Below are 25,343 nucleotides of genomic sequence, written 5' to 3'. Positions count from 1 at the left end.
TCTAAGGTCAATCTTCAATTCTAGGTACAGGGGTCAGTTTTTTCTCTCCTACAACGGAACACATGACTTAAAGTAAACCTCTTAAAAAAAAGAAAATCTTACATTGCTGCTTTTCAACTATACCTTACTTCTTAGTTTCCTATTATTTGCCTTTCCTAAGTCAAAGTCCTTAGAAGAATATAGTTTTTGTTGTTTACTACTCATTCTCTTACCAACTCACAAAGGTGGGTCTTCCTCTTTACCATTAAACTAGAAAAGCTCTTATCAAGATCAACAATAGTATCAGAAAAGCTGTTAAAAAGTAGCAAAGTCTTATAGGTTACAATTCAGATTTTCCATCTTTGGCTTCAGGGTTTGTACAGAGGGTTGCTGTGAGTCGCAAACAACTCGACGGCACATAACAATAACAACAACAGCTTCAGGGTAATAAGAATCTATCTGTGAACTGCGTTTTTAACAGATTTCTTTTTTCCTTTGTGGGGTACAGTAAAGGAGAGGATAAGTAAAAATATAGATTCTGTAAGACTAGTTTAGGAGAAAAATGCAGATCAAGAAGGGGAGATGATAGCTTAGACTATAAAGACAAAAAAGATGAGAGTTTAAAAAGAAGAAACTGAAATAGCGTAACCTGGGAGACTGAGTAAGACAAGTGGGTGAAAGAAAACCAACAAACACTCCCTTAATCATGGCATGTATATCCATCCGGAAAAGGTAGAGTGAGGGATGGAAGGAGAAAATGAGCTCTGTTTTAGCTTAAAAATGTTTAACAACAAAATGGAAACACTACTAATTACCTCATGGACTCCCAAAAGAATAAAATATCTTGGAGAAAATGCAGTCAGAGTGCTCCTTGGAGGCAAAGATGATGAAGTTTCATCTCTATTCTCATGATCTGGGCATACTGCTAGGAGAGACTATTACTTGGAAAAGTGGAGGGTCAGTGGAAGAGAGGAGGACCCTCAACCAGGAGGGCTGAAACAGTGACTGTACTAAGTCTCAAATGTGTCAGAAATGATCAGACTTGAGGGTAAAGAGAGACAAGAAAAAGAATTACTCATAGGAGATAAAGAGACAAGACACAAGAAAAAAGAATATTAAGAAGTTTAAAGATCATGAAAAGCAATGATAAAACCCCTCTATTATCTGTTTTATGACTTTACCAGGGACTCTGCTTTTATCTTCAGTTGAATCCGAGTAAATATAGTCTACACATATAAGCATTTTTGCTCTACCCTGATGATTAGAAATGACGCCTAAATAAAGTTTTAAATCATTATGTTAATCATGCTCCTAATAACAGTAAGATATGATTTTAAAAATGAACAAGAAGTAAAAGCTATTCAGCATGTAAAGAACTCCACATTATAAATTTACTTACAACTCTGTCTGAAACTCATAAACTTTAAGATTATATCACTTTTTTGGTTTTTGAAGGTAAAATATAAAGATAAGACATATTAGAAAGTTATATTCTAAGAATGAAACAGACCTTCCACCTTGGAAAGGAAATGTGAAGGAGGCCCAAGTTGTATAACTTCTTGTTGTTATGTGCCATCAAATTGCTTGTGACCCATAGTGACCCTATGTACAAGAGCCCTAAATCCTGCTCTATCCTGTGCCAACCTCACTGTCTCTGACACACCCACTCCCACTGCCCTAATTACTGATTCAGTTCATCTCATTGAGGGTCTTTCTCTCCTGTGCTGTCCCTCCACTCTCCCAAATATGATGTCCCTCTCCAAGGACTGGTCCTTTCTTGCAACATGCACCAAAGTATGTCAGACAAAGCTTCAGAATCCTTGACTCCAAGAAGCAGCTCAGGTTTACCCTCTCCAGGACTAAATTGTTTGTTCTCCTAGCAGTCCATGGTATATTCAACACTCTTCTGCAGCACCACAGCTCAAAGTCATCAATTCTCCTCTCATCCTTAGTCACTGTCCATCTCTCTAATACAAAGCACACAACTGCGAAGACTATAGCCCGGGTCAGGCACACTTTAGTCTCTAGCCTGACATCATTGCTCTTCAGTACAATGGAGAAGTCCCTGACAGCTGACCTACTCAATGCAATTCATCTCTTGATTTCCTGGCTGCTGGTACCAAGAATGTTGACTGTTGAGCTAAGCAAACTAAAACTATTAACAATCTCAATCTCTTCACCATCCATATTAATGCTGCTAATTGGCCCAGCGGTGAGAATCTGCAGTCCTTGACCTTCTGCAGCAAGTACTTTAGGTCCTCCTCAGTTTCAGTGTAACTTCTTAAAGACCCCCAATTTAAACCTACTATGAATATGAATTTTCATAACTTACTTTTCAAGTTCTTCCTGAGAATGGGCAAATGTACAATTTGTTCCTCGTGGGCATCCCCCTTGCTGTCGTAGATCTCGGCACATGCTAGTCTTGTATTTACTGTTTGGCTGAGGCTATAAAAATAGAATACGTTAGATGTATGAAAGCTACAGATGCTAGCTATTAGTCACTACTGAAGCTTCAAGACGATACAATTAAGCCTTTATATATTCACAGTAGAAATGGAATTCTCAGACTGAAGCCAATCCAGAATTGGCTTTTACACATTTGTTCTGAAGATTATCTGAAACTAAGTGAAATGTATGTCTACATTGTCAGGCACCTGACAATATTAAAAAGAATTATTACTGATGAGAAATCTATTAATGTCTTAAAATTCTAGTAGCAAAAAGCCTTATTTTTGAAGAATAAAAACAAAAAGCCATAAGCTTTGTTCACTTCACTTTTCCAGGAAAAGTATAAAATTCTCCCCTGATGGTAAAAAATTAAAAATAAACATTAAGAACTGAACTGAACACTGTTTTAGCTCACACAATGATACACAATTTAAAAAGTCTCTCATAATTGCTGTAATTTATGTTAAAACTGAAGATATTATCTTTGTGACCCTAACAAGAACATATCTTCTACAGTAAATATTTGAATATTATATGTTCTAATAGAATGAGGACAGAAGAATGGAAGAGTACAATCCATTTCTACAGGATGACCTTAGATGTCTTTTTATTCTATTTATAATTCATTTTTGGAACTGCAATTATTATGCATAGTTGTGAGAATTAGAATACATGTCAAGTACGGAATATAGTGGTGGACTCAGAGTAAATAAAATAGATATTATTTGTAATAGATGACAATTTTTAAGAACTCTTTCTAAAGTTCATTGAAAATAACCTTAAAATCCATCAAATTTCACCCATTTACAAACTAATTTGGGTGATGGAAATGAGGAGGTGGGGTGAGAAGGTCCTGGATTATCTATATTAGAAAAAATTACACTAAATGGTCAAAAATATTTGTAGTACACTCAGCTTAACATCTAACATGCCCTTCACATTGTTGCTAGGCTATGAAATACTTTTTAGAGACTCTAAGTTTTGAATTTTCCACAAAATAAGAACTTGTGAGGGCTGGTTAACCAAATGAATACTGCTTAACTCTACACTTAAAAATGGTTCAAATGTGGGGAGCTCTGGTGGTTCTAGTGTCAAAAAGCTGCACTGCAATCCCAGAGGTACTCAGTTCAAATCCACCAAATGCTCTGCTGGAGAAGAAGGGGCGATCTCCTCCGGTACCAGTCAGATCTGATTTGATGGCGCGCACGCGCGCGCACACACACACACACACACACAAATATACATAAAAAAGAAAAAATGGTTCAAATGAAAAATGTTTTGCTACATAAGTTTTGCTATAAAATTTGAGTATTCACACAAAGATAACAGCAATCAGCAGTGTCATAAATATACTTACTTGAGGTGTTTCATGGCCTTTTCTACTGTAATTCTGTATGAAATCTACAAGCCCATGGACCACAGTTTTAACAGCTACCATTGCATTTTCTAGTTGCTCCCAGGAAGGGGAAACAGCATCTAAAACAATCCACCAAGGAGATGAGGTTAGAAGAACTTGTTGCCATTAATTCTTGTGTTATTAAACTCAAAGGTCAAAAACTTATCAAAAACTAGGCATTTCCCCACATACCTGGGTTAGGATCTATGTTTGCAAGAAGCTCTAAATGAGGTCTCAGTCTATTTAAGTTAGCCGGGTCACCTGTGCGTTGTAAAACAATTGTCAATTCTTGTACACTTTTTGCAAATGACTCTGGAGACTGGAGCTAAAAAACCAGAAATTAAAATGGCTTTTACTCTGGTTCATATGACACGCCTATGTTAAAATTCTTTTATTTAGTCAATATTAAAAAGGTTTTCAAGTATCTTCAGATTTCATAGTAGGCATATCAATGATGAATTAATTTTCACCTCAAAATCTGCCCTATGAAATTCATCATTAGATACTTCACCCACATTCACTCTTTTAGAAGTTTAGTTATAGACTGTATTTTCTCTCCTGGATTAGAATTTAGATAAATCTCAGGCTTTGTAAACCTGGTGCTTTTATTCTAGTACCTTGTACTCTCTTCTGAGTTTATTTTAAAAGTGAAAATAACAATAATTTCAAAGGTGAGGTACTTTATAAGTCTAATATATTGGATTCTTGATTCAAGTGCTCTTTAACATAATAGCAATGGTAGAAAACCATGATCTCTAATATTACAAACCTTATCAATGATAGACTGCATGTGTGATTTATGTGCTAAGTCACCATAAAGAAGTGAAGACCACTGCTCAGGTGAAATACGAAGTCCAGCTTCCATAGCAATATGAACAATCTGGGCATCATGTTCTCTGCGTAATGCCTCATAACTTCTAAATTCTTCCTTTAGTTGCATCAGGGAAGAGTCTTCATCTCTTTTGGTGACCTAAAACATATAAAAGAGAAAGGGGGAAAAAATCACAACGAAATTGTTTGGAACAATGTTATTTCTTAATATAACCAATTTAGAGTCCTTATTTTTAAAAATTTTTTTATTTTACTTATTTTTATTTATTTATTTATCTCCAATCCCCCCTTCCCCTTGTGTACTGATGAATCAGGTCCAACTGGCACAGGAGAAGATTTTTCCTCCTCCAGCAGAGGATCTCATGTATTTGAACTGCGTGCCTTTGCTATTGCAGCACAGCTTCTTGCCACTAGTCCACAAGAGCTCCCTAGAGTCCTTACTTTCAATGAGCATGACAGATGGTAAAGAAAAAGACACATGGGAACAGAAAATTAGTGTAAGTGGTATTATAAGGCTATATCAAAACAGAGAGAAAACAATTAAAACTGATCAACCAAGAGAGGGATATCAAAGAAAGTTTCAATAAAATGAAGACTATACAAACTGAGTCTCAAGGAATAAGAAATCCCAGGCAAAGAAAGTACATCTTAAATTATTTGCAAGTGTTGAAACAGAAATAAGAGCAGTGCAGAGACTGCTAAAGGCTAAAATGTAGGCTGGAGAGGAATCACAAAAAACTCTGTATAGAAAGTAATATGGGTATTATCCTGAAAGGAATGAAAAATCTCAGATAAATTTTAAGTAAGAATTAGATTTTTTTTTTAAAGGAAAAAAGGCACCCCACTTTGGCAGGCAATGAGAAGGCCGAAAGATAAGAAAGAATGTCAACAAACTGTCAGGGTTATACTAGCAATACCATATAATTAAAAATTTTCTGATATTACAGAAATTATTGGGGCATTTTTAGAGCTTCAATCCATACGTACTTGACTGAAATGATAAATAGAAATTCATGTCCTAATGAGGTTGTCTAATTATCCAAATACAAAAGCATCATAAATAATACACTCTTATTTCAGAATCATTCATAACAATGATGGCAGCCATAGCAAAATTTGATTTGAAACTTTTAGGACAAGTCTTAGTTCTAAAACTCAAATTAGACTAATTGTTCAACTGAGATTACCACTTGACATCACTGGCTGCTTCTACTGCTGCTGATGGCATGATAACAGCACTAATATGTCCCCAACAACATGTATACAGAAAAATTAAGTTACTTTCTGGGAGTATCCTTCTTTATCTAAAAGTATCACTTTACAATACATGTAACATCTTCTTTTTCCCCTCACTCTCCCTCACTGATGTGGAGGCAGAACTGACTCAGAGTTGACCGTCCATGGAGTTTCTGAGGCTGTAAATTACACAAATTGCTCATCTTTCCCATGAAGAATGGCTAGTGGATTTAAACTGCCAGAAAGGTGTGTGGGTCCTTAGGTTACCCATGCAGCTCTCTATGGAGTAGGCCACCAGAGGGCCCTTCATTCTCTTTTATAATCTATATATAGTTCAGTTCTATATAGTTACATATAGTTATATATCTACATAGTTCACAGTTCTATATATAGTTCAGACACTCAAAATTCTAATCAACACAATATGAGGTATCATTTCAGTTAAGAAAGTATAAAGTCTGATCAAGTAAGAAGTCAAAATAATTTATATTCCTTCTTGACGTAAACTTGAAGAAACAAAAGGCAGAAATAACAACCTAAAGAGCAGAAAAAACAAATCCATTCAGATGGTAGCATTTCATCTAAGTACCATCTAGAGTATAAAGTAATCTTTTGGTAACATAAGCATTTATCTATATAAGGAATAAAGATAGACACAGGTGGCTAATGGAGCCTCAACTTAGTAATAAAGATCTAATAATATACATCTGAACAATTTGTGAAGCTTTGAAAACCATGATCTTAGATCTGTTGAATCAAAATCCTTAAGTTAGAAGATTATTTAATCTAAATGTCTCTATGAATGCCTTAGTCTTATTTTAGATAATACCAAATGAGAAGTCTTGGGGACTTATAGATAAGGAATTTTTAAGTTGCCACACACTTTAAATTGACGACCGTGCTGAGAAACACATTTTTTTTTTCGCTATAGCTATCATTTGCGACGTGTTAAAGCTACTTAAGTTGATAATAACCACAGCTAAGAATCACTGCACAAAACGTTGTTGTTAAGTGCCGTTGAGTCACAGGCGACTCATAGCGACCCTATGAAGGAGAGTCCTCGACACTTGGGTGCCTTTCATCCTCTCTCCAGGTTCATAGGGTTTCCAAAGGCAAGCTATTACGGAAGCGGATGCCTCTCTTCCTTCCAAGCTTGTTTTAAGGGAGCTCCACCCCACTCTCTGTCCACACTGGGTAGCCAATCATTAACACATTTGACACATCAGTGTCACAGTGTTCTGGCATAAAACATTAGAAAAGTTAAATAATGGCTTACTAAAAAACTACTTGAATGCTAGCTTTATTTTTTTTTTTTTTGCTAGCTTTATTTTTAATTTTTGTTTTGTAAAAACATAAATCCTTTTCAGATTTCTTTTGGCTAGCAGTTAGTAAAAATAAGCAATAATTTAGATCTTTTATAAAAGCAAAGTGGAGTAATGCAAACTTTCAAAAAGTAGAGGGTACCTGTATTAGCTAAGTGAGGTTTTTGGGTCACAATAACCATTTGTCCTTCTACATAGTGTGCTTTAACATTTTAAACTAGCAGCCGTGAGGATGAGATGAGATCATAAAATTGTCATTAATTTGTAAACTGATAGGATAGTACAGGGTTCATATCTGTTGTTCATAAGGCTGCTATGGGTTGCACTTGACTTGATAGCACCTAACAACAAGTGTTATTGAAATGCCAAGTTTGTTTGGTTTTTTTTATTACTTTTGTGGGTACCGTCAAATTGGATCTGACTGGTACAGGAGGAGATTGTCCCTCCTTCTCCAGCAGAGCATCTGATGGATTTGACCTGAATACCTCTGGGATTGAGTGCAGCTTCCTACCACTAGGCCACCAGAACTCCCTTTGAAATGCCAAGTTTTAGGATGACTTTGACTTGTGTTGAACATCTCATGGACAGCTAAAAGAACAGATCTATCAGAGTAAGTGCAACCAGGATGTTTCTTAGAGTCAAAGACAGTCAAACTTGGTCTCATATACCTTGGATATGTTATCAAGAAGTCCTTGGGAAAACACATCATGCCGAGAAAGGTGAAGGGCCAGTGAAAGAGGATTACTCTCAACAAGATGTAACAATGGGGTCAAGTACATCAGAGGTCAGGACAGGACAAGGTTCAAATCTGTTGTTTATAGGGTTCTATGAGGGAGCTATGGTAGCCTAGTGCGTAACAGTTGTGGCACTCAGTTTGGATGCACCAGCTGCTCTGAGAAAGCTCGGCAATTTCCTCCTGTGTGATTTACTGCCTCTGAAAACACACTAAAGGTTGGTTGTGAATTGACTGCAACTCCACAATACATAATAACAGAAGATACAGTTGACTGGATGGCACCTAATAACAAAACAACAGCCAAGTATGAATATATGACAATTATAAACTGCAAATCAGTATACCTACTGAGCCCAGGGGAAACTCCCACAAGTCAGTAATCCACAGTGTGGGACTGGTATTTTAAGTGGATCTGACTAGTATATATGAGTACTGTTGTTGTGTGCCATAGAGTCAGAACTGACCCATAGTTGACCCTCCAGTGGGTTTTCAGAGGCACTAAATCGCATGGGAGAAGACTGCCCATCCTTCTCCCATGAAGCAGCTGGTGGCCTTGAATCTCATGCCTTCAGGATTGCAGCGCAGCTTCTTGCCACTAGGCCACCAGATTACTTGGACAAAAACTTAAGAAACCAGAGATTGAACTGTTGCCCTAAGGACAAGTAGTCAAGCATCTGACGGATTATTCCCAGCCTCATCAACTAAGTTATAGGAGTTCACCTGATTATATTTCTACCATCAATTACCTATTATCTCAAACTGATCAATCTGCCAAGAAAATCTTTAGATTATCTTCATTGTTGGGGTTTTAAACCAGCAAAATTAGTTAAGTTTTGGATTTAAATTTAGATGTTTTACTTTCATAGAAGTCAATGGATCTTTCTATTTCCAGGTCCTTGGGTCTTTCATAAGCCCCAAGTAAGAACCTATGAAGTAACCTCAAGGATTCAGTCTGCTTTCCATTTCTCTTAGCACCTGTTAGCAGACAATGGAAACTACATTTCCCAATAGTCTAGAGATCTTTGCTGTCTTCTTGTGGGGAGAAGTAAGTATAAAGTGGAGCAAGCGTCTCAAATTTCACTTCCTTATTGTATATAAGAAAAAACAGGTCATTTTCAGTCTTAGAGATTTAATTCTAATTATTACAGGACAGATTATAAAGAATGGCTTTAACAAACAGAAATGTACTCTTTTGTTTTAAATTTTATTATTTTTGTGTGTGTGTACCGTCAAATCAGATCTGACTGGTACAGGAGGAGATTGTCCCTCCTTCCCCGGCAGAGCGTCTGGTGGATTCGAACCGTGTGCCTCTGGGATTGTAGTTGCAGCTCCTTGCCACTAGGCCACCAGAAATGTACTCTTACAGTTTAGTACGTTAGAAGTTCAAATGCAGAGCGCTACTTCAAGGGAAAGGCTTTTTGTGTCTTCCAATTGAGGAGTTTCTCAATACAGGAACCTGGGTCCAAAGGACATATTATGCTCTCAGCTCTCCTTTCTAATTTTAATAAAAATCCCCCCCCACTTTTACTTGATTTTCTTTTCTTGCATATCGTGTGAGATAAAAAGTATTACAGGTCAGATAAGAAAGCTCCCTCACATCAATCATGTCTGTAATAAAATTAGGGTATTGCATTCCACTCTTAACCCTTTTATAAGTCAGTAGGTATCAGGTCACAGATGAAAGTTTCATAACTTTCACATTTTATATACACATTTATGGAGAAATAATGCAATACATGACATTATTTTTTAGTATAATTCTGATTCTCCTAAATGGGTAACTGTAAATAAATTAGGTTTCTACAGCTAATTTTTATTATTCCAAGACTCTATCTCACTCATCTACTTCCTTACATTCTTCTATTACTAACACTTCCATGTATGTGCTTTTATTTCCCATAAACAGTTTCAAAAAAATGTTGTCAATGCAAATGAGGATAAAATCTCCTCTCAACTCTAGCAAGCATTCTGTATTTTGGAAGTCTCTGGATTGTTTAATACCTGTCCTGGTTTGCCTCTTCTATCTTACATACTGTCATGTTGTCTTTAGAAAATAGCGCTACTTACCTTAAAACAAGAAGCTCGATACAGTAGTTGCACAACATGACCAATGCTTGTTTTTGATGCCTGAGGAAATCTTGGTTCAAGTCTTTGCACAACAAAAAGGACCAGAACTTTTCTTGAGAGCGCAGAACCATCTTCTAATGCCAACAACACCAGTTTCAAAGCTTCTTCTTGCATAGCTAGAAATATTAAAGCATGTAAGTTCAATTAATGATAAATGAACAATCCCATAGCTGTCTATCATAGCCATCTTTAGGTATCAGTTTATGATGTCCCATTATCCAAAGTCTATTTTTTTGGCAAAGAGAGAGGATAACACACAAAAACAAATACAATTTACTTAAAGAAAACATTTCTAAATCACCAATTAGAAAACAAGGCAACAAAATGTAGAATATCTTCTATAGGCATTAATAATAAATTAGGTAAAAAATGGTAGTGAGCTATTCACACAATTATAAAAATACAAAGAAAACATAGTAGTGCTAATATTTAAAAATGGTATTTTTATATTTTGCCTGTCAAAACTAGTCTGCACATTACTTTAAAATGTTATTAGCCTTCAGGGGAGGGGTGGGCAGGGAGAAAAGTGCAACAATGAATGAATGGAAATCCAAAGTTTCTGTAAATTTTCATTAATAATAATGATAAAAAACAAACTTAAAAAATGTTATTAGCCTCTAGATGGAATTCCTAGAGAAGTTATTATGTTCTCTTACATTGTTCTCTGCTCAGATGTATAAAATAATCTGAATCTAATCCTAAATGAATATCAGTAAAACTCAAACTAATAAGAATATTCTATAAAATAAATGGCATGTATTATTCAAGCCTCTTAATGTCTTGAGAGACATGAAAAGGCTAAAGAATGGCTACAGGTAAAAGATGACTAAAGAAATATGACAAATATATACCACAGATGATCTTTAACTAGAATAAAATAATGATATAGAAAACATTTTTGGGGATCATAGACAAAATTAAAACAGGACTGTAGATTAAATAATTGTGTCAGTGTTAAGTTTTCCAAACTTGGTATTGTCTTCTTGTTGCATAAAATATGTGCATCCTTGTTCAAAGAAAATAAACACCTCAAGATATAATAAGAATGAAAGCAGCATAAAGTATGCAAGCTACCAGTTCAAAAAAAAGAGAAATAATGTAACAAATATGAAAAACTTAGAGCAAGCAGTCAATGTACATAAATTACATACAGGAATTCTTTGTACTACTTAAAACTTTCTTGTAGATTTGAAATAATTCCAAATAAAAATACAACACACTGATTTTCAATTAAAACAACAAAACATTAGGTCTGAAGAATCTACATCAAAATCTTTATTCCAAGTGAAGCTACTGAAGCCCAGAGAATTTAAGTGATTCAGTCAAGGTAACATAACAAGGTGGCAGCAAAATGTAGTGGCAAGAAGCTGCACTGCAATCCCAGAGGTGTGTGGTTCAAATCCATCAGATGCTCTGTTGGGGAAAGAGAGGCAATCTCCTCCTGTACCAGTCAGATCAGATTTGATGGTACACACAAAAAATAAAAATTTTTTTAAATGAACCATTTAAAAACACACAATTCAGTGGCATTTACTACACTCACTGGGTTTTACTGCCATCAGTTCACTAGTTCCAACGCATTTTCAGGATCCACAAATGATACTCCAAACCCCTCCCCAAAGTCTCTAGCAATCACCAGCCTGCTGTCTCTATGAACTGATATACTTTCTGAATGCTCCACATACACAGAATCATTCAATACATGACTTAGAATTTGTGTCTTTTTATGGCTGAATAAAACTGCACTGTACGGATGTACATATTTTGTTCATTCATCCGTAATGCATTTAGATTGCATCTTTTAGCTAAATGAGTGGTGCTGTTGGGACTATTGATTTTACAAATATCTGCTTGAATACTGTTCTTTATTCTTTAAAAATTCTTTAAACTGAAAGTAAAACTGCTGAATATTTGCTTAACTTTTTGAGGAAGCACCAAATTGTTTTCAAGGTTGCTGTACCATGTTACATTCCCACCAGTGATGAGTGAGTTTTCTATTTTCCATACTTGTTAATATTTTTAAAGTATATCTATTTAACCTTTTTTTATCCTTCACTTTTTAAAACAATTGTGATTTTAATAGAAGCTTACAGAAAAGGTGGATTTTCATTCATTCATTCATTATTGCATATTATCCTCCTTTGCACCTAGTTCACGTAAAAAAAATTCATTCATTGTTGCATAATTTCCTCCCTCTCCCCTTAATATTTAAATGGCATCTCAATATGGTTTAAATATGAATGTCCCTAAAAATGATGAAAATCTTTTTGTTTACTAGATAATTTTCTGTGTCTTCTTTAGAGAAATATCTGTTGAAGTCCTTAGTTTTTAACTGAGCTGTTTTTTCTGAGTTGTAAAACCAAAAATAAGCTTCTTAGGTTAAATGAAAGGAGTCCTCGTGGCGTACTGAGAAGGAATTGTGCCGCCAACAGTTTGCTTCTACCAACTGCTCCATAGAAAGGAAGCTAATCTACTCCCATGAGATTTCTGCCTTTGATAAACTGCCTGAAGGATCAGTTATGAGTTGGTTGGTACTCAACAACAAAAAGTTAGGTAATCAGACATGAGAAAACATCTAAAGGCAGTATTTTAAAACTGAACTTCCTATTATGGAAAACTTTAAACATAAAAAAAAAGGTAGGGTAACATGCAAAACTCATGCCAATTAGATCTTCTTGCTACTAGGCCACCAGAGCTCCATGCCAATTAGATCTTATCTACTCCTTACCTGCTCATGAAGTTGGTCTCAGTAATAGTACTTTGAAGTAATTCCCAGATTATAATTTGATCTCTGAATATGTCATTACATTTCTAATAAATAAGAATTTTAACTATTTCTTAAAAATACATTCTCTCTACAAAACAGCCCAGAAGATAAATTCAAAACTGGAAAGGAAAATCTCAGAGAAAATTAAGTCCAGGGGCTTTCTTCTGCTAATCTTTTGCAATCTTAGCTGTTGCAGAGCTGACCTCCCAGTGGGTTTTCAGAGATGGTAACTCACACAGGAAGAGACTGTCCATCTATTTTCCCCGCAGAGCAGCTGGTGGATCTAAACCATGTGCCTCTTGGTTAGCACTCTTCTTAGCACTAAGCCATGGCAATGTTGTTCTTTCTTTATGCCACCACATGTGCCTACCAATTGTTTTATGCAGTATCACTTATTGTGAAGGAATATAAAGGTGACAAAATTTTAAACACAATAAAGGGAAGAACTGACACACAAAAAAAGTACATTATCTCCAACAGAAATAGTTTGTTGCTTGTGTATCACAGAACTGGAACTGACCCGTAGCTGACCCTCCAGTGGGTTTTCAGAGGCAGTTAATCACAAAGGAAAGGACTGCCCATCCTTCTTTCGCGGAGCAGCTGGTGGTCTCAAACCACATACCTTCATAATTGTAGTGGAGCTTCTTGCCACTAGGCCACCAGGGCTCCCTATTAAAAGTAGTAGTAATTCCTTAATATTAGCTAACACCTAGTCCTTGTTTAGATCCCCTCACTGTCTCGAAAATTATCTTCTTCAGTTAATGTGAGTATTCAAATAGTCTAAGCACAATGCTTTTGAATATTTTTAGATTTTTTTCAAGGAAAAAAAAAAATCTATTTTCTTCACCAGCCTCCATTCTACTTCTTAAAATACATTCATTTGTTAAAGAAATAATTTTTCTTAAGATTTTCCCATAATCTGTGCTTGGTTAATTTTGTGCTTTTTGTATTAGTAACATATTCCTCCACCCCCTTTATTTCCTGTAAATTAGAGCAACTTTCAGAACCACTTTTGTTTCTTGCTGAACGTATCCTATCAGGTCTTCCTTTCTTGCATTGTCCCTCCACCTTTCCAAGCATGATGTCCCTCTCCAAGGACTGGTCCCTTCATGCAACATGTCCAGAGTGTATCAGATGGAGCATCAGAATCCTTGCCTCCAAGGAACAGCCTGGTTTAACTCCTCTCCAGGACAAACCTGTTCATTTTCTTAGCAGTCTATTGTACATTCAATACTCTTCTCCAGAATCACAGCTGAAAGGTATCAATTCCCCTTCTATCCTCCCTAGTCACTATCCAGCTTTCTGACGCATGCCAGTGCAAAAACCATGGCCTGGGTCAGGAGCACCTTAGTCTCCAGATTGACAAGAGAGAAAGACTCTTGATGAGAAGAACTTAATAAGTGACTGAAATAATTGGAGGTAGGTGTGTCAGAGACAATAAGATTGGCTCAGGATAGAGCAGGGTTCAGAGCTATTGTACATCGGGTTGCTATGAGTCATGAATCGACAGCACATAACAACATCATCATCTTATCAGGAGACTCATAAAGTCCAGTTGTCTCACTTTTATTATGCTATGATATCCATTCATTATCAATTTCTCCATCAATTTTCAACTAATAGTGTTAATGGCTACTAATCATTCTTTTTTAAAAAAATTTTAATAATTTTAATGAACATTTACAGAGATTTTTGGATTTCCATTCATTCATTGTTGCACTTTTCTCCCTGCCCAGCCATACCCCCTGCCCCCCAGCCCCGACCCCAGTTCACTCCTCTCTTTGAAAAGTAAAAGAAAAATTCTTTCTTTGATATACAATCCCCACACACCCCCCTCCCACCGCTCTAAGTATACTCCACTATGCAACCTTAATTGAGGACTCTTGTGATAACCATAATACCCTATCATACATCGCTTTAAAATTACTCATTCCCTCATCTGTTTCAATGCAGTATATGCAATTTATCCAGTTTTTCTCAGTCTTACCCCAACCCTGATATCAGTCCCATTTTACAGAGGTGGCACCATGCAGTATTTGTCATTCTGCAACTGAGATATTTCACTCAGCATAATGTCCTCCAGGTTCACCCATTTTGAATAATATTGCATGAGTTCCTTGTTTTTCAATGCAGCGTAGTATTTCATTGTGTGAATATACTATAGCGTCTCTATCCATTTGTTTGTTGATGGGCACCTGGGTTGTTTCCAACACCTTGCTATTGTGAACAGAGCTGTGATAAACATGTGTGTGCATATATCTGCTTGAATGTCAGTTATGGTCTCTTTGGGGTATATTCCCAGTAGTGGAATTGCTGGGTCAAATGGTATCTCTATTTGCAAATTTTTGAGAAAGCGTCATACCGCCTTCCACAGTGGTTGCACCATTTCACATTCCCACCAACAGTGAATGAGGGTTCCAGTTTCTCCACAACCTTGCCAGCATTTGTCGCGTGCTGTTCTGTTCAATTTTGATATTCCGACTGGAGTGAGATGATATCTCATAGTTGTTTTGATTTGCAACTCTCTTAGAGCTAGGGATTTTGAACATTTCTTCATGTGCTTGTTGGCCATCTGAATGTCTTCTTTGGTGAAGTGTCTATTCATATCCTGTGCCCATTTTTCAGTTGAATTATTTGCCTTTATTTTGTTGTGGTGCTCAAGTATTTTATAAATTCTAGATATAAGTCCCTTATCTGACATGTCATTACCAAACACTTTTTCCCAGTCTGTGGCTTCCCTTTTCACCCTGTTGGAGAAGTTTTTGGATGTGCATAGGGATTTGATTAAATTAATCAAACATTAATCAAACATTTCTTCATGTGCTTTATCTTGTTGTGGTGCTACTAATCATTCTTGTCTAGGCTAACTAATTCATTTGGAGCTAGAAAATGAAGCTTTTCCAATTTTATCATTTGTTTTTCTACAACAAGTTCTACTGATGAAATTCTATTAAAAGATGAACCATCACTCATCACCCATCCTTCAAACAGTTTTGAGGGAGGGAGGGAGGGAGGGAGGGGAAGGAAGGAAGAATCAAGCTTCAATTGTTTCCCTCTTTTCAAGGATCAGGGTGTTGGTGCCTTACCATCACTACAAACTCATTTTCTTTATGGATACTCACACATTTACTATGTATTTCAATCTATTTTTGCTATTATTCGTGCTAATGTTCAATGTGTCCCATTTATAGTAAGTAGGAGTCCCTTCAAACTTTAATGTACATCAACGAAAACAGTATACTCAGCCTTTTAATTATACATTTTTCAGCATGATTTGAGCAAAAGTTTGCAAGTCAAATTTTTTCATCCAATCATTCCTAAACATTTTGCTCAATAACACTATTTTCAATACTCTTGATGAAATCATGCTTTTCTCACGTTTTCTCTGAAATTCTGATTTCCATGAATCATTCTATTGCTTTCTATGTTCTCTTTCTTTAGTGATGTGTGGATCATCCCTTTATTAGATACTGCCTTTCCCTCACTGGTATTTTTTTACTTTCTAGAGTTAATCCTTTTCATGCTCATTTTCTACCCTACAACATTCTAGCACAAACCAACTAGCCTAAAGCATCTTACTTCTTTTAAGTAGGAAATTATACTAAGTAAAGACTCAATCTGAGTGCTATGGCTATTCACTGCTTCTAGGTTATTTCAATGGACAGGCCTAGAAAATATGCAGTTTTTAGGAAATGAAAAATAAATTAATTCATCATCAATTCAGATTTAAGATTGAAAGTATTTTTTTTTAAATTTGTGCTGGTAATTTTATTTTCTAAATGCTGGAGATCCTAGTTCTTAATAGCATTATAATTAATTATTTGCTTTACATATATGCATAAAGAATCATTTTTCAAACTTAGTAAGAATAATACCAACAAAATGATGAAGATATATTTTTAGTACCAATGTGATTTAGGTCTGTGGTGTTTTTTTTTAAAGATCTTATATAAGTTCCTAAACAGAACTAATTTTATTCAATGGGCACTGGTGGTATAAGTGTGCTACATGTAACATGAAAAAGAACAGACATTCAAATTTACTAGCAGCTCGATAGGAGAAGGAGGGCAGTTTTCTTTCCATGAAGATTTATGTCCTTGGTCATGATGAGCTGGAATCAAGTGGCAGGAGGAGGTGTGGTTTCTGGTTATTCATTCTTATTAAAACTTGTATTAAATAAAAAAATTACTTAAGACATTTACATGGATCCAAAGTTAAAAGTACAAAACAAGGTTCATTCAGAGAGCTCTTCTGTATTTTATTAAATTTTTCTTTTTCCTGTCATTATTTCAATGGAAAATATATTAACAATACCATGCTGCCTTTCTTAAACAAAATATGCTGCGAACTCTGTTTTTATATTGAAACTTAACACTATATCTTGATATTATACCCTAGCACATAATACATTATCCTCATTCTACAAGTGCAATGTACTTCTACAGAAGCATAGTTCACTGAAAGGATAACTTATTTCCCAAACCCAATCTGGGTTGTTTCCAGATGTGTGCTGTCACAAATAGTGTTGCAGTTTGGTTTTTTCCCCCAAGGAAAATTATTTCCCCCTTTAATATTAACAACCAATAAATATAAACCTAATTTCCATATTTCACTTTTTTATTTCTTTTCCTGGTAGACAGTACACTTGAGAATTATACTGGACCAGGCACAGAAAGTAAAATTTCTACCACAGGGATATTTTTTATCTGGAATCCAATATAAATATTTCTATTCAAACATTTCCATGGCTACAGATATTTGGTTGCTTGATTTACATGCACAGAAAGAAACAGTTGTCACAACTATAAAAAGCAGTACTTAACAAGTACTTTAAAATGATTGGAACAGTTTTCCTTTACTATTACAACACTGCTTATTGGTCTGGAGACTTAAGTCGCAGTGCAGGTTGTTTTGATTTTTATCAAAGGCATCACAGCACGCAACATTTCCTTTCATTCCTGCATTTAATTGAGTCCTGTCTAGTGTTGAATTAAGGACCATTTAATCAGATTTAATTTTAGCACTGTAATTAACAAAAAAGTCTCTGTTAAAGGGTAGATTATAGACCATAGTGATTTTCAAACTTCGTTTTATAAAATAGATATCTGGAGACTAAACACTGCACATGCATGCTCGGAGTGAAAGGAACAGACGTGGAGGAGTTGGCTGGAGCACCCATCTTCCTTTCTGGTCCTCAACCCCTTCAAATAAATACAATTTTTTTTAAAAAAAAGGAAAGAAAAGAAATCCCACACTGTGATTTTAAAAAAAAAACCACAAAAACACACTCCCAAACCAACCAGTCTGTTCCACATCTCCCGGGAAGTCCATTTCCAGGAGCTTCTTGACAGTGTTCAGCCAACTGTCTTCTGGGCCAGCCTACAGTTGTGTTCCACCGTGTCCTCGTTGGCCCGCTCACTTATGTGATACACCCGGGTGTTGCAGATCATGAAGAACTTGTTTCATAATGTATTCCATCAGATGCACCTGGAGAGAAACTTCCTAGTGATAATCACAAGGTCTGAAAGTAAAGGAGATCTGGCAGGCTCTGGTGTCCATCATGTGCTTGTTCCACTTGGTAAAATAGTCTGAGATGCCTTCTAGTAAGGACAGACCTTGGTGGTGATGGTTAATTGAGTTATGATGACAGCTACTGGATCAGAGTACTTAGAAAGCTTCTTAGTACTGGATAACTCCACAACTTCTTCAAAAGTATCCACGGGTTACTAAGGCTCAGGGTCACTGAGACAATGAATAATGGGTTCAATGTGATAAAAATCTGCTTCTTTTCAAAGCAGATCAAACTCCTTAAAGTTCAGGGGTAAAATCAACTCTGAAGCTCTTCAAAAGTTGAGGACACATCGGAAAAGAAGTCCACCTCGATCAATGAAGTAATTGTCTTGAGAGTCTTGAGCTGTGGGGAAGTCTCTGCCAAACATGGCTCCAAGCAGAGAATCTGGATTATCTGTCAGTGTGGTGAGAGATGTTGTACACAAGTGTCCATCTACATTTAACGTGACTGGGTCAGTCATCATATAGCCTCAGTCTCCATTATCCATCTGCTCCAACACTGCAACTCCAGGAGCCCAGGTTCCAATGAAGTGAACTTTATAGTGAGTTTCTCTGTTCTTGAAATGTGGGTGTTTTAAAGTGAAATACTTTTTATAGTAACTGGCTCAGCGACATCTAAAGGAGCCTTCTGGTTTAACACTCATGCACAGGCCTATACAAATAGCCAGGTATAGGTAGAGTATGGTCCCAGCATTAAATTATCCTTCCACATACCACTGCAGAAATGGAATTTTTTTTTAGAAATCTATTCTTTCCTCTCTCAACCCTGTGGTCTAGAAGAAAGGAGTGTGCGCAGTGGTGGCGGCCCAAGAACACAAGCACGGGGACAAGCGAGCCTGCACCCACCCTGGCAGCTGTGGCGGAAGGGACGATTGAGCCCGCACCCGAAGTGGCGGCTCCAGCTGCCATGTGGGCAGCGCGGGCCCCACAAGTAGTGTTTTTTATAGTTTTATGTATTTTGGGTTCTGCTATATTTTTGGGATATTACTAGAAATGGGATTGTGGGTCAAAGGATAAATAAATAGATCAATCTGGTAGATATTACCGAATTTCCCTCTTAAAGATATCAACTTAAAAGTTAACATCAATTTTGTATTTCTATCATTAATGGTAGAACACTTAATCACTCAGAATACTTGATCGTGCTTATACAAAACCTATACTTTGACCAAGAAGCAGTCCTCAGAACAGAGCAAGGAAACACTGCCTGGTTCAGAATCAGAAAGGAGTGCATCAGGAATACATCCTGTCCCCATATCTTTTCAATTTGTAGGCAGAACAGATCATTTGGGAAGCAGGGCTAAATGAGAAGGAATGTGGCATCAAGATTGGAGGAAGACTCATTAACAGCCTATGATATGCAGATGACAAAACCTTGCTTGCTGAAATTGAAGAAAACCTGAAGCACTTGCTGCAAAAGGTCAAGGACTGTAGTCTTCAATACAGATCAAAGCTCAACCTCAAGAAGACAAAGATTCTCACCACTGGGCCAATTAACAAACAGTACCATAATAGATGGAGAAGAGATTGAAGTTGTTAGCAATAACAGCTTGCTTGAACCCACAATCAACACTCTTAACACTAGCAGTCAGGAAATCAAAAGATGAATTGCACTGGGAAAATCTGCTGTCAGGGACCTCTCCAGAGTGCTGAAGAGCAGCGATGTCAAGTCTAGATACAAAGGTGTGTCTAATCCAAGCCAGGGTTTTCTCAATTATTTGTTATGCTTCAGACAGTTGGATAACGACTAAGGGTGACAGAATAGATGCCTTGGAGTTGTAGTGCTGGAATAGAGTCTTGAACATACCATGGACTCCCAAGAAAACAAATAGATCTTTCTGTCTTGAAGAGGGCAAAACCAGGTTTCTCCTCGGAGGACAGGATATTGAAGCTCCGCCTCACTTACTTTGGGCATGTGGTCAGGAGAGACCGGTCCTTGGAGAAGGACATCATGCTCAGAAGGGTGGATGGACTGCACAGGAGAGGAAGACCCCAGATGAGAAGGATTGATGCAGTAACTGGGGCAATGTGGGCTGGTGTGTCAGATTTAATAAGACTGGCTCAGGACAGTGAAAGGTTCAGAGCTGATGTACATCACAAGCAACTCAATGGCACATAACAACAATAACATACTATGACAGGTTTTAGAAGCAGGAGTGGCATCCAATTCCTAAATAATATGTCTCTGGAAACTCTATGAACTTTGATAAATGTCCATAGTTGTAGAAGGGCTTCAGGTCTTTTGTTCATAGGGTTGCTATGAGCCATGACAGACTCAAAAGCAATCAACCACCACCACCACCACCACCACCACCACCACCATTAATGAGAATCAAATGACAAACTTATCCCAAACTCCAAATATAGACACAATGCTTACAATATATTGTTCAGTTACTATTTCCCAACCTAATAGGTAAAAAAAAAAAAATAGAATCTCAGTATATTCTGTACATTTTTCTTAGTATGATGGACAGTGAATATCTTTTAGCAGGTTTGAAGGCTATCTGTATTATTTTTTCATTATGAGTTGTCCATCTTCTATAGAAGTTTTTGAGTAAATTAGTCCTTTTCTGAATTTTTCAAGTGTCATATGTATTAGGTATAGCCACCCTTTGTGCTATAACTTCTATTTTGCCCAGTTTGTCATCTTTTCACTTTGTTTTTGATGTTTTTGTGTGGTGTAAATGAAACAAAAATAGAAGTATCAATAATTCTAGAAAGCAATTATTTCATTAACTGCAAAACTCGTAAAGATTTAAAAAATAAAACAGAGGAAGTAATTAATATTAAAACAATCCTCCTTTGGAAATTTTTATTTTCTATATTAGCTTGGAGTGAGTTATGTTTTTCATGTTTTTTTTTTAATTCTTTTTTTTTATTTTATTTTATTATTTGTATGTGTGCATGTACCGTCAAAACAGATCTGACTGGTACAGGAGGAGACTGTCCCTCCTTTCCCGGCAGAGCATCTGGTGGATTCGAACCTTGCTCCTCTGCGATTGCAGTGCAGCTTCTTGCCAGTAGGCCACCAGAGGTCCCCTGTTTTTCATGTTTTAAAAACAATACAAAGCATATGATCTTTTTCATTTCTGTGACCAAACAAAAAATTTTGTTTTTCTTTACTTACAACTTATGTAATCTTGAGTGTCTAATTCATTTTTCTCATTTGTAAAATTGGTGCTGTTATTTCTCTTAAAGGGATCAATAAAATCTAATCTATCTTTAATTATGTCAACATTTTTACGTAAAAAGAAGATGAATTATTAATTAAGTCTGAAGCTTCACATGTAACTACAAAATTGGTATCTTCAAGTCTTTATACTCTTAAGAAAGATAAGTAGTCATTATATTATTACTGCTTCTTACCTGGACCTAGAAACTGGCATCCTCGAGCCCGGACAGCAGCCCACAGGTTGGCAGACAACTGTTGAGGGTTCTGATGCTGTAATATCAGCTCTGTTACTGTTCTTTCTCCAAGTGAACGAGCTGCTCGCATGGCTCTTACACGACCTTCTTCCTCCACCAGTTGACAGTTGACAAGTGTCACCAGTTTCCTCTGCATTGGTCGACTCAGTGCACTCTGGTTCAAACTAGCTACACCTTAAGAAAAAGGGAAACAAAGAGTACTGAACTTCCAATGAACTACTTTTAAGGCACCTTCATTTTTCCAGCAGTGATTATTCTTGTTCTATATATAATTATTCAGTAATAAGAATCCACTTTAATAATTTCAGATCTTTTTGGGTATCCCATTGTTTGGGTTATACACTGCTCTAAAATAACTTTGAAGCCCCCCAAAGCACTTAGATTTATTTTGTTTGTTCTCCATCTTCAGTAAATAATTGAAGGTACATTTAAAGTACAACAAATAAAAATAAAATCTGACATAAACATTGTACGCACTATATTGAGGATACTGCTGAACAGTAAGCATTTAGATGTTATTTTGCTTTAGCAATTCAAGGATTTTTTTTTTCAGGAATTCTTCCAAATTACTAATTTTTCCTCACTCCCTAATCAATTCCACTGATACTAAGAATAAGTATCTATCTTAAAAAAAATTATAGATAGCTCTTCCCCTTCAAGCTTTTCTCTAATTCTTTATTGTAGCAAAAACTTAAAGAGTTGGTATACTCACTATCTCTAGTTGTATTGTGCTAAAATCTATTTCCATCAGAGCCAAAACAATGGTAAGCTTTACTTTGCTAAAATGAATAACCACTTTTAATCCTTTTCTTTCTTGGCCTTTCAACAACAGATATAGCTGATCAATAACATTCAGTATAGCTGATCAACTTTCCTTTAAGTACTTTAGGTGGCTTCCAGAACATCCATTCTATTAGTTTTCTTTATTTTTTTTAAGTCATTTTTGTGGTTTCAACTTTTTAAATCTATATTTCAAGAGAATTCCAAAGTTACAATTGCTCACCCTCATTCCTTAACACAAATCTCAAGATATCAACATCAAAACAAAGATCAGATATCTCAAACCTAACATGACAAAAGTGATCTTCCCACCTTAACCCAATTTACCTGTAACATTAACTGTCTCAGCTGATGGCAACCCATCTTTTCTAGTGTTCATTCTCTGCTCTTTCATGTACAACAAAATAATTTAGTAAACTCTAACCACTTCTAACCATGACCACTGCTGTTTACCTTGTCCTCAAGGTTTTTTAACCTATCCCCTGCTTCTAACACACTTAATTCCCCAAAGTAGTCGATGATCCTATAAAGACATCAGACACATCATGTCACTCCTCTGCTCAAAACTCTACATTGACTCTCAATTTCATCCAAAGGAATAATTCATCCTTAATTGGCCTATAATGGTAAACAGACACCAAATGGTCTATTTCCTCTCATATTATCTCATTTGGTGTAATATTCATAATTTATACTGTTCCAAGTAAACTCTCCTCCTGCTCTCTGATGATCGAAAGCACACACAGGAGACTGTACTGGCTATTCCTTCTTTGGAATACACTCTTTTCTCAGAAACCTAAAAGACATTTCTCCTAATTTCTTTCAAATCATTGCTCAAAAATCATCACCTTAATAATGTATACATTCTATTTAAATTGTACATACCCTTTTACTCTGGCCTAATATTTCTGCCTTTTCCATAGCAAATATTTGATAGACTACATACTTTTGTGCTAGCCTGTGCCTTCCACAGGAAGCAGGCACACTGGCCTGACTGCCAGAGGACCAAGAGACACCATGTGGATCATGATTATTTACAAGCCTGCTTGTTTTTATGGTTTATCCCTTAAAGTTACAACTCTTTAATAGTTGGATGACTTGAAGGAAATTTGCATGTTGCTACTTATTTTATAGCCTAGGTATGGATTTGTGTGCTTGTTTATTATTTGTTCTCATGAGTATAGTACTTGTCTGTCAGTTTGCTGTATAGGAGTGACTTATAGATTGCTGTGATGCTGGAAGCTATGACACTATTACTTCAAATACCAGCAGGGTCACCAAAGGTTGATAGATTTCAGCAGAGAGGAACAACAACTAAGAAGCATTTCTAAAATAATAGGCTTTAAAAAACCCTATGAATAAAGAAGAATACCATTTGATATAGTACTGGAGGTAGAGCTCTCAGATTGGAAGATACTAAAAAATAAAGGGAAACAGCGGCAAATATTCATTAATAACTAGAGTGTGTTAAATATTTAAGTATTACTCTAGGAAAATTTTAAGTTGTCAAAAATAGAATACATAAAAGCAACAGGCATTAGTGACCTGAGATGCACTGGTATGGTCTCTCTTTAAATTAATCATATGATTATTACGCTGGGAGTGAAAACTTGAGAAAGAACTGCTTTGAATCATAGTCAAAAAGACCATTTCAAGATCTACCCATTTCAAGATCTACCCTGCAGTACAATGCTGGGAGTCTATATGCATACAAAAAAAGACCTATATTAATACAACTATGGTTCAAACATACCACTGCCACAACTAAAGCCAAAGATAAGTAAACGTCAGGATTTCTATGAAATTTTGCAGCCTGAAACTGATACAACCAAAATTCATTAATAAAAACTGGTGACTGTAAAGAAAAAAATGAAAACAATAAAAGAGGACTGGTAGGTGGAAAATATGGACTTGGTTGCAAAAATTGAGCCTGGAGATTGTACAATTAACAGTTTATTCACTGCAAACACTTTCATTAAAAACACAAGCAACAGGAGAGCTCTGGTAGCCTAGCGGCAAGAAGCTGCACTGCAATCCCAGAGGTGTGCAGCTCAAATCCACCAGATGCTTTGCTGGAGAGGGAGGGACAGTCTCCTCCTGTACCAGTCAGATCAGATTTGATGGTACACACACACACACACAAAAAAAACCAAACAACAAAAAAACCACACAAGCAACAACTATACACATGGACTTCAACTGACAGATTGCACAGGAGTCAAACTGACTATATCTGGGGGGGGAAAATCGTTTGAGAAGCTCAATTATCAGCAGTCAAAACCAGGCTAGTCCCTGACTACAGAACAGATCATCAACTACTCACATGCAGCTGAAGAAAATAAGTCTGCAAGAACCAAAATACAACATAGAGACTATCCCATCTAAATTTAAAAACTATCTCAAGAACAGGGTTGAGGCACTGAACACTAATGACTAAAAACCTGATGAACTGTAGGATGACATCAAAGATATCATCCAAGAAGAAAGCAAAAGGTCATTAGAAAGACAAGGAAAAATAAAAAACAGAAGTGGAGGTCAGAAGAGAATTTGAGTACTGCACTTAGAATGTTGAAAGGCCAAATAAATGTTTTGACAAAGTGAGGGATGTTGTTGTTGTTATGTGCCATCGAGTCGTTTGCGACTCATAGCGACCCTATGCACAACAGCCCTAAACCCTGCTCTATCCTGCGCCAACCGCACCGCCTCTGACACACCCATCCC

General features: G+C 36.4%; 1 protein-coding gene and 1 pseudogene across 1 annotated transcript in view; both read right to left on the bottom strand.

Moving 5' to 3' along the window:
* The window catches only part of RC3H2 (ring finger and CCCH-type domains 2), a 64,779-nt gene that overhangs the window by 19,419 nt on the left and 20,017 nt on the right, over positions 1–25,343 (bottom strand). The window contains exons 4-9 of the mRNA XM_006892590.1: positions 21,783–22,016; positions 10,016–10,191; positions 4,593–4,793; positions 4,016–4,148; positions 3,785–3,903; positions 2,312–2,424 (exon numbers count right to left, since the gene is read on the bottom strand). Coding sequence (XP_006892652.1) covers positions 2,312–2,424; positions 3,785–3,903; positions 4,016–4,148; positions 4,593–4,793; positions 10,016–10,191; positions 21,783–22,016 — 976 coding nt within the window. The remainder of the gene's footprint in view (positions 1–2,311; positions 2,425–3,784; positions 3,904–4,015; positions 4,149–4,592; positions 4,794–10,015; positions 10,192–21,782; positions 22,017–25,343) is intronic.
* LOC102867593 lies at positions 18,197–18,901 on the bottom strand (annotated as a pseudogene).

The sequence above is a fragment of the Elephantulus edwardii genome, unplaced genomic scaffold (assembly GCF_000299155.1).
Source record: "Elephantulus edwardii isolate Elephantulus edwardi_28Jun2011 unplaced genomic scaffold, EleEdw1.0 scaffold00116, whole genome shotgun sequence".
NCBI classification, from domain to species: Eukaryota; Metazoa; Chordata; class Mammalia; order Macroscelidea; family Macroscelididae; genus Elephantulus; species Elephantulus edwardii.
The sequence above is the reverse complement of the archived record's forward strand: the minus strand, read 5'-3'. Positions and strand labels throughout refer to the sequence as shown.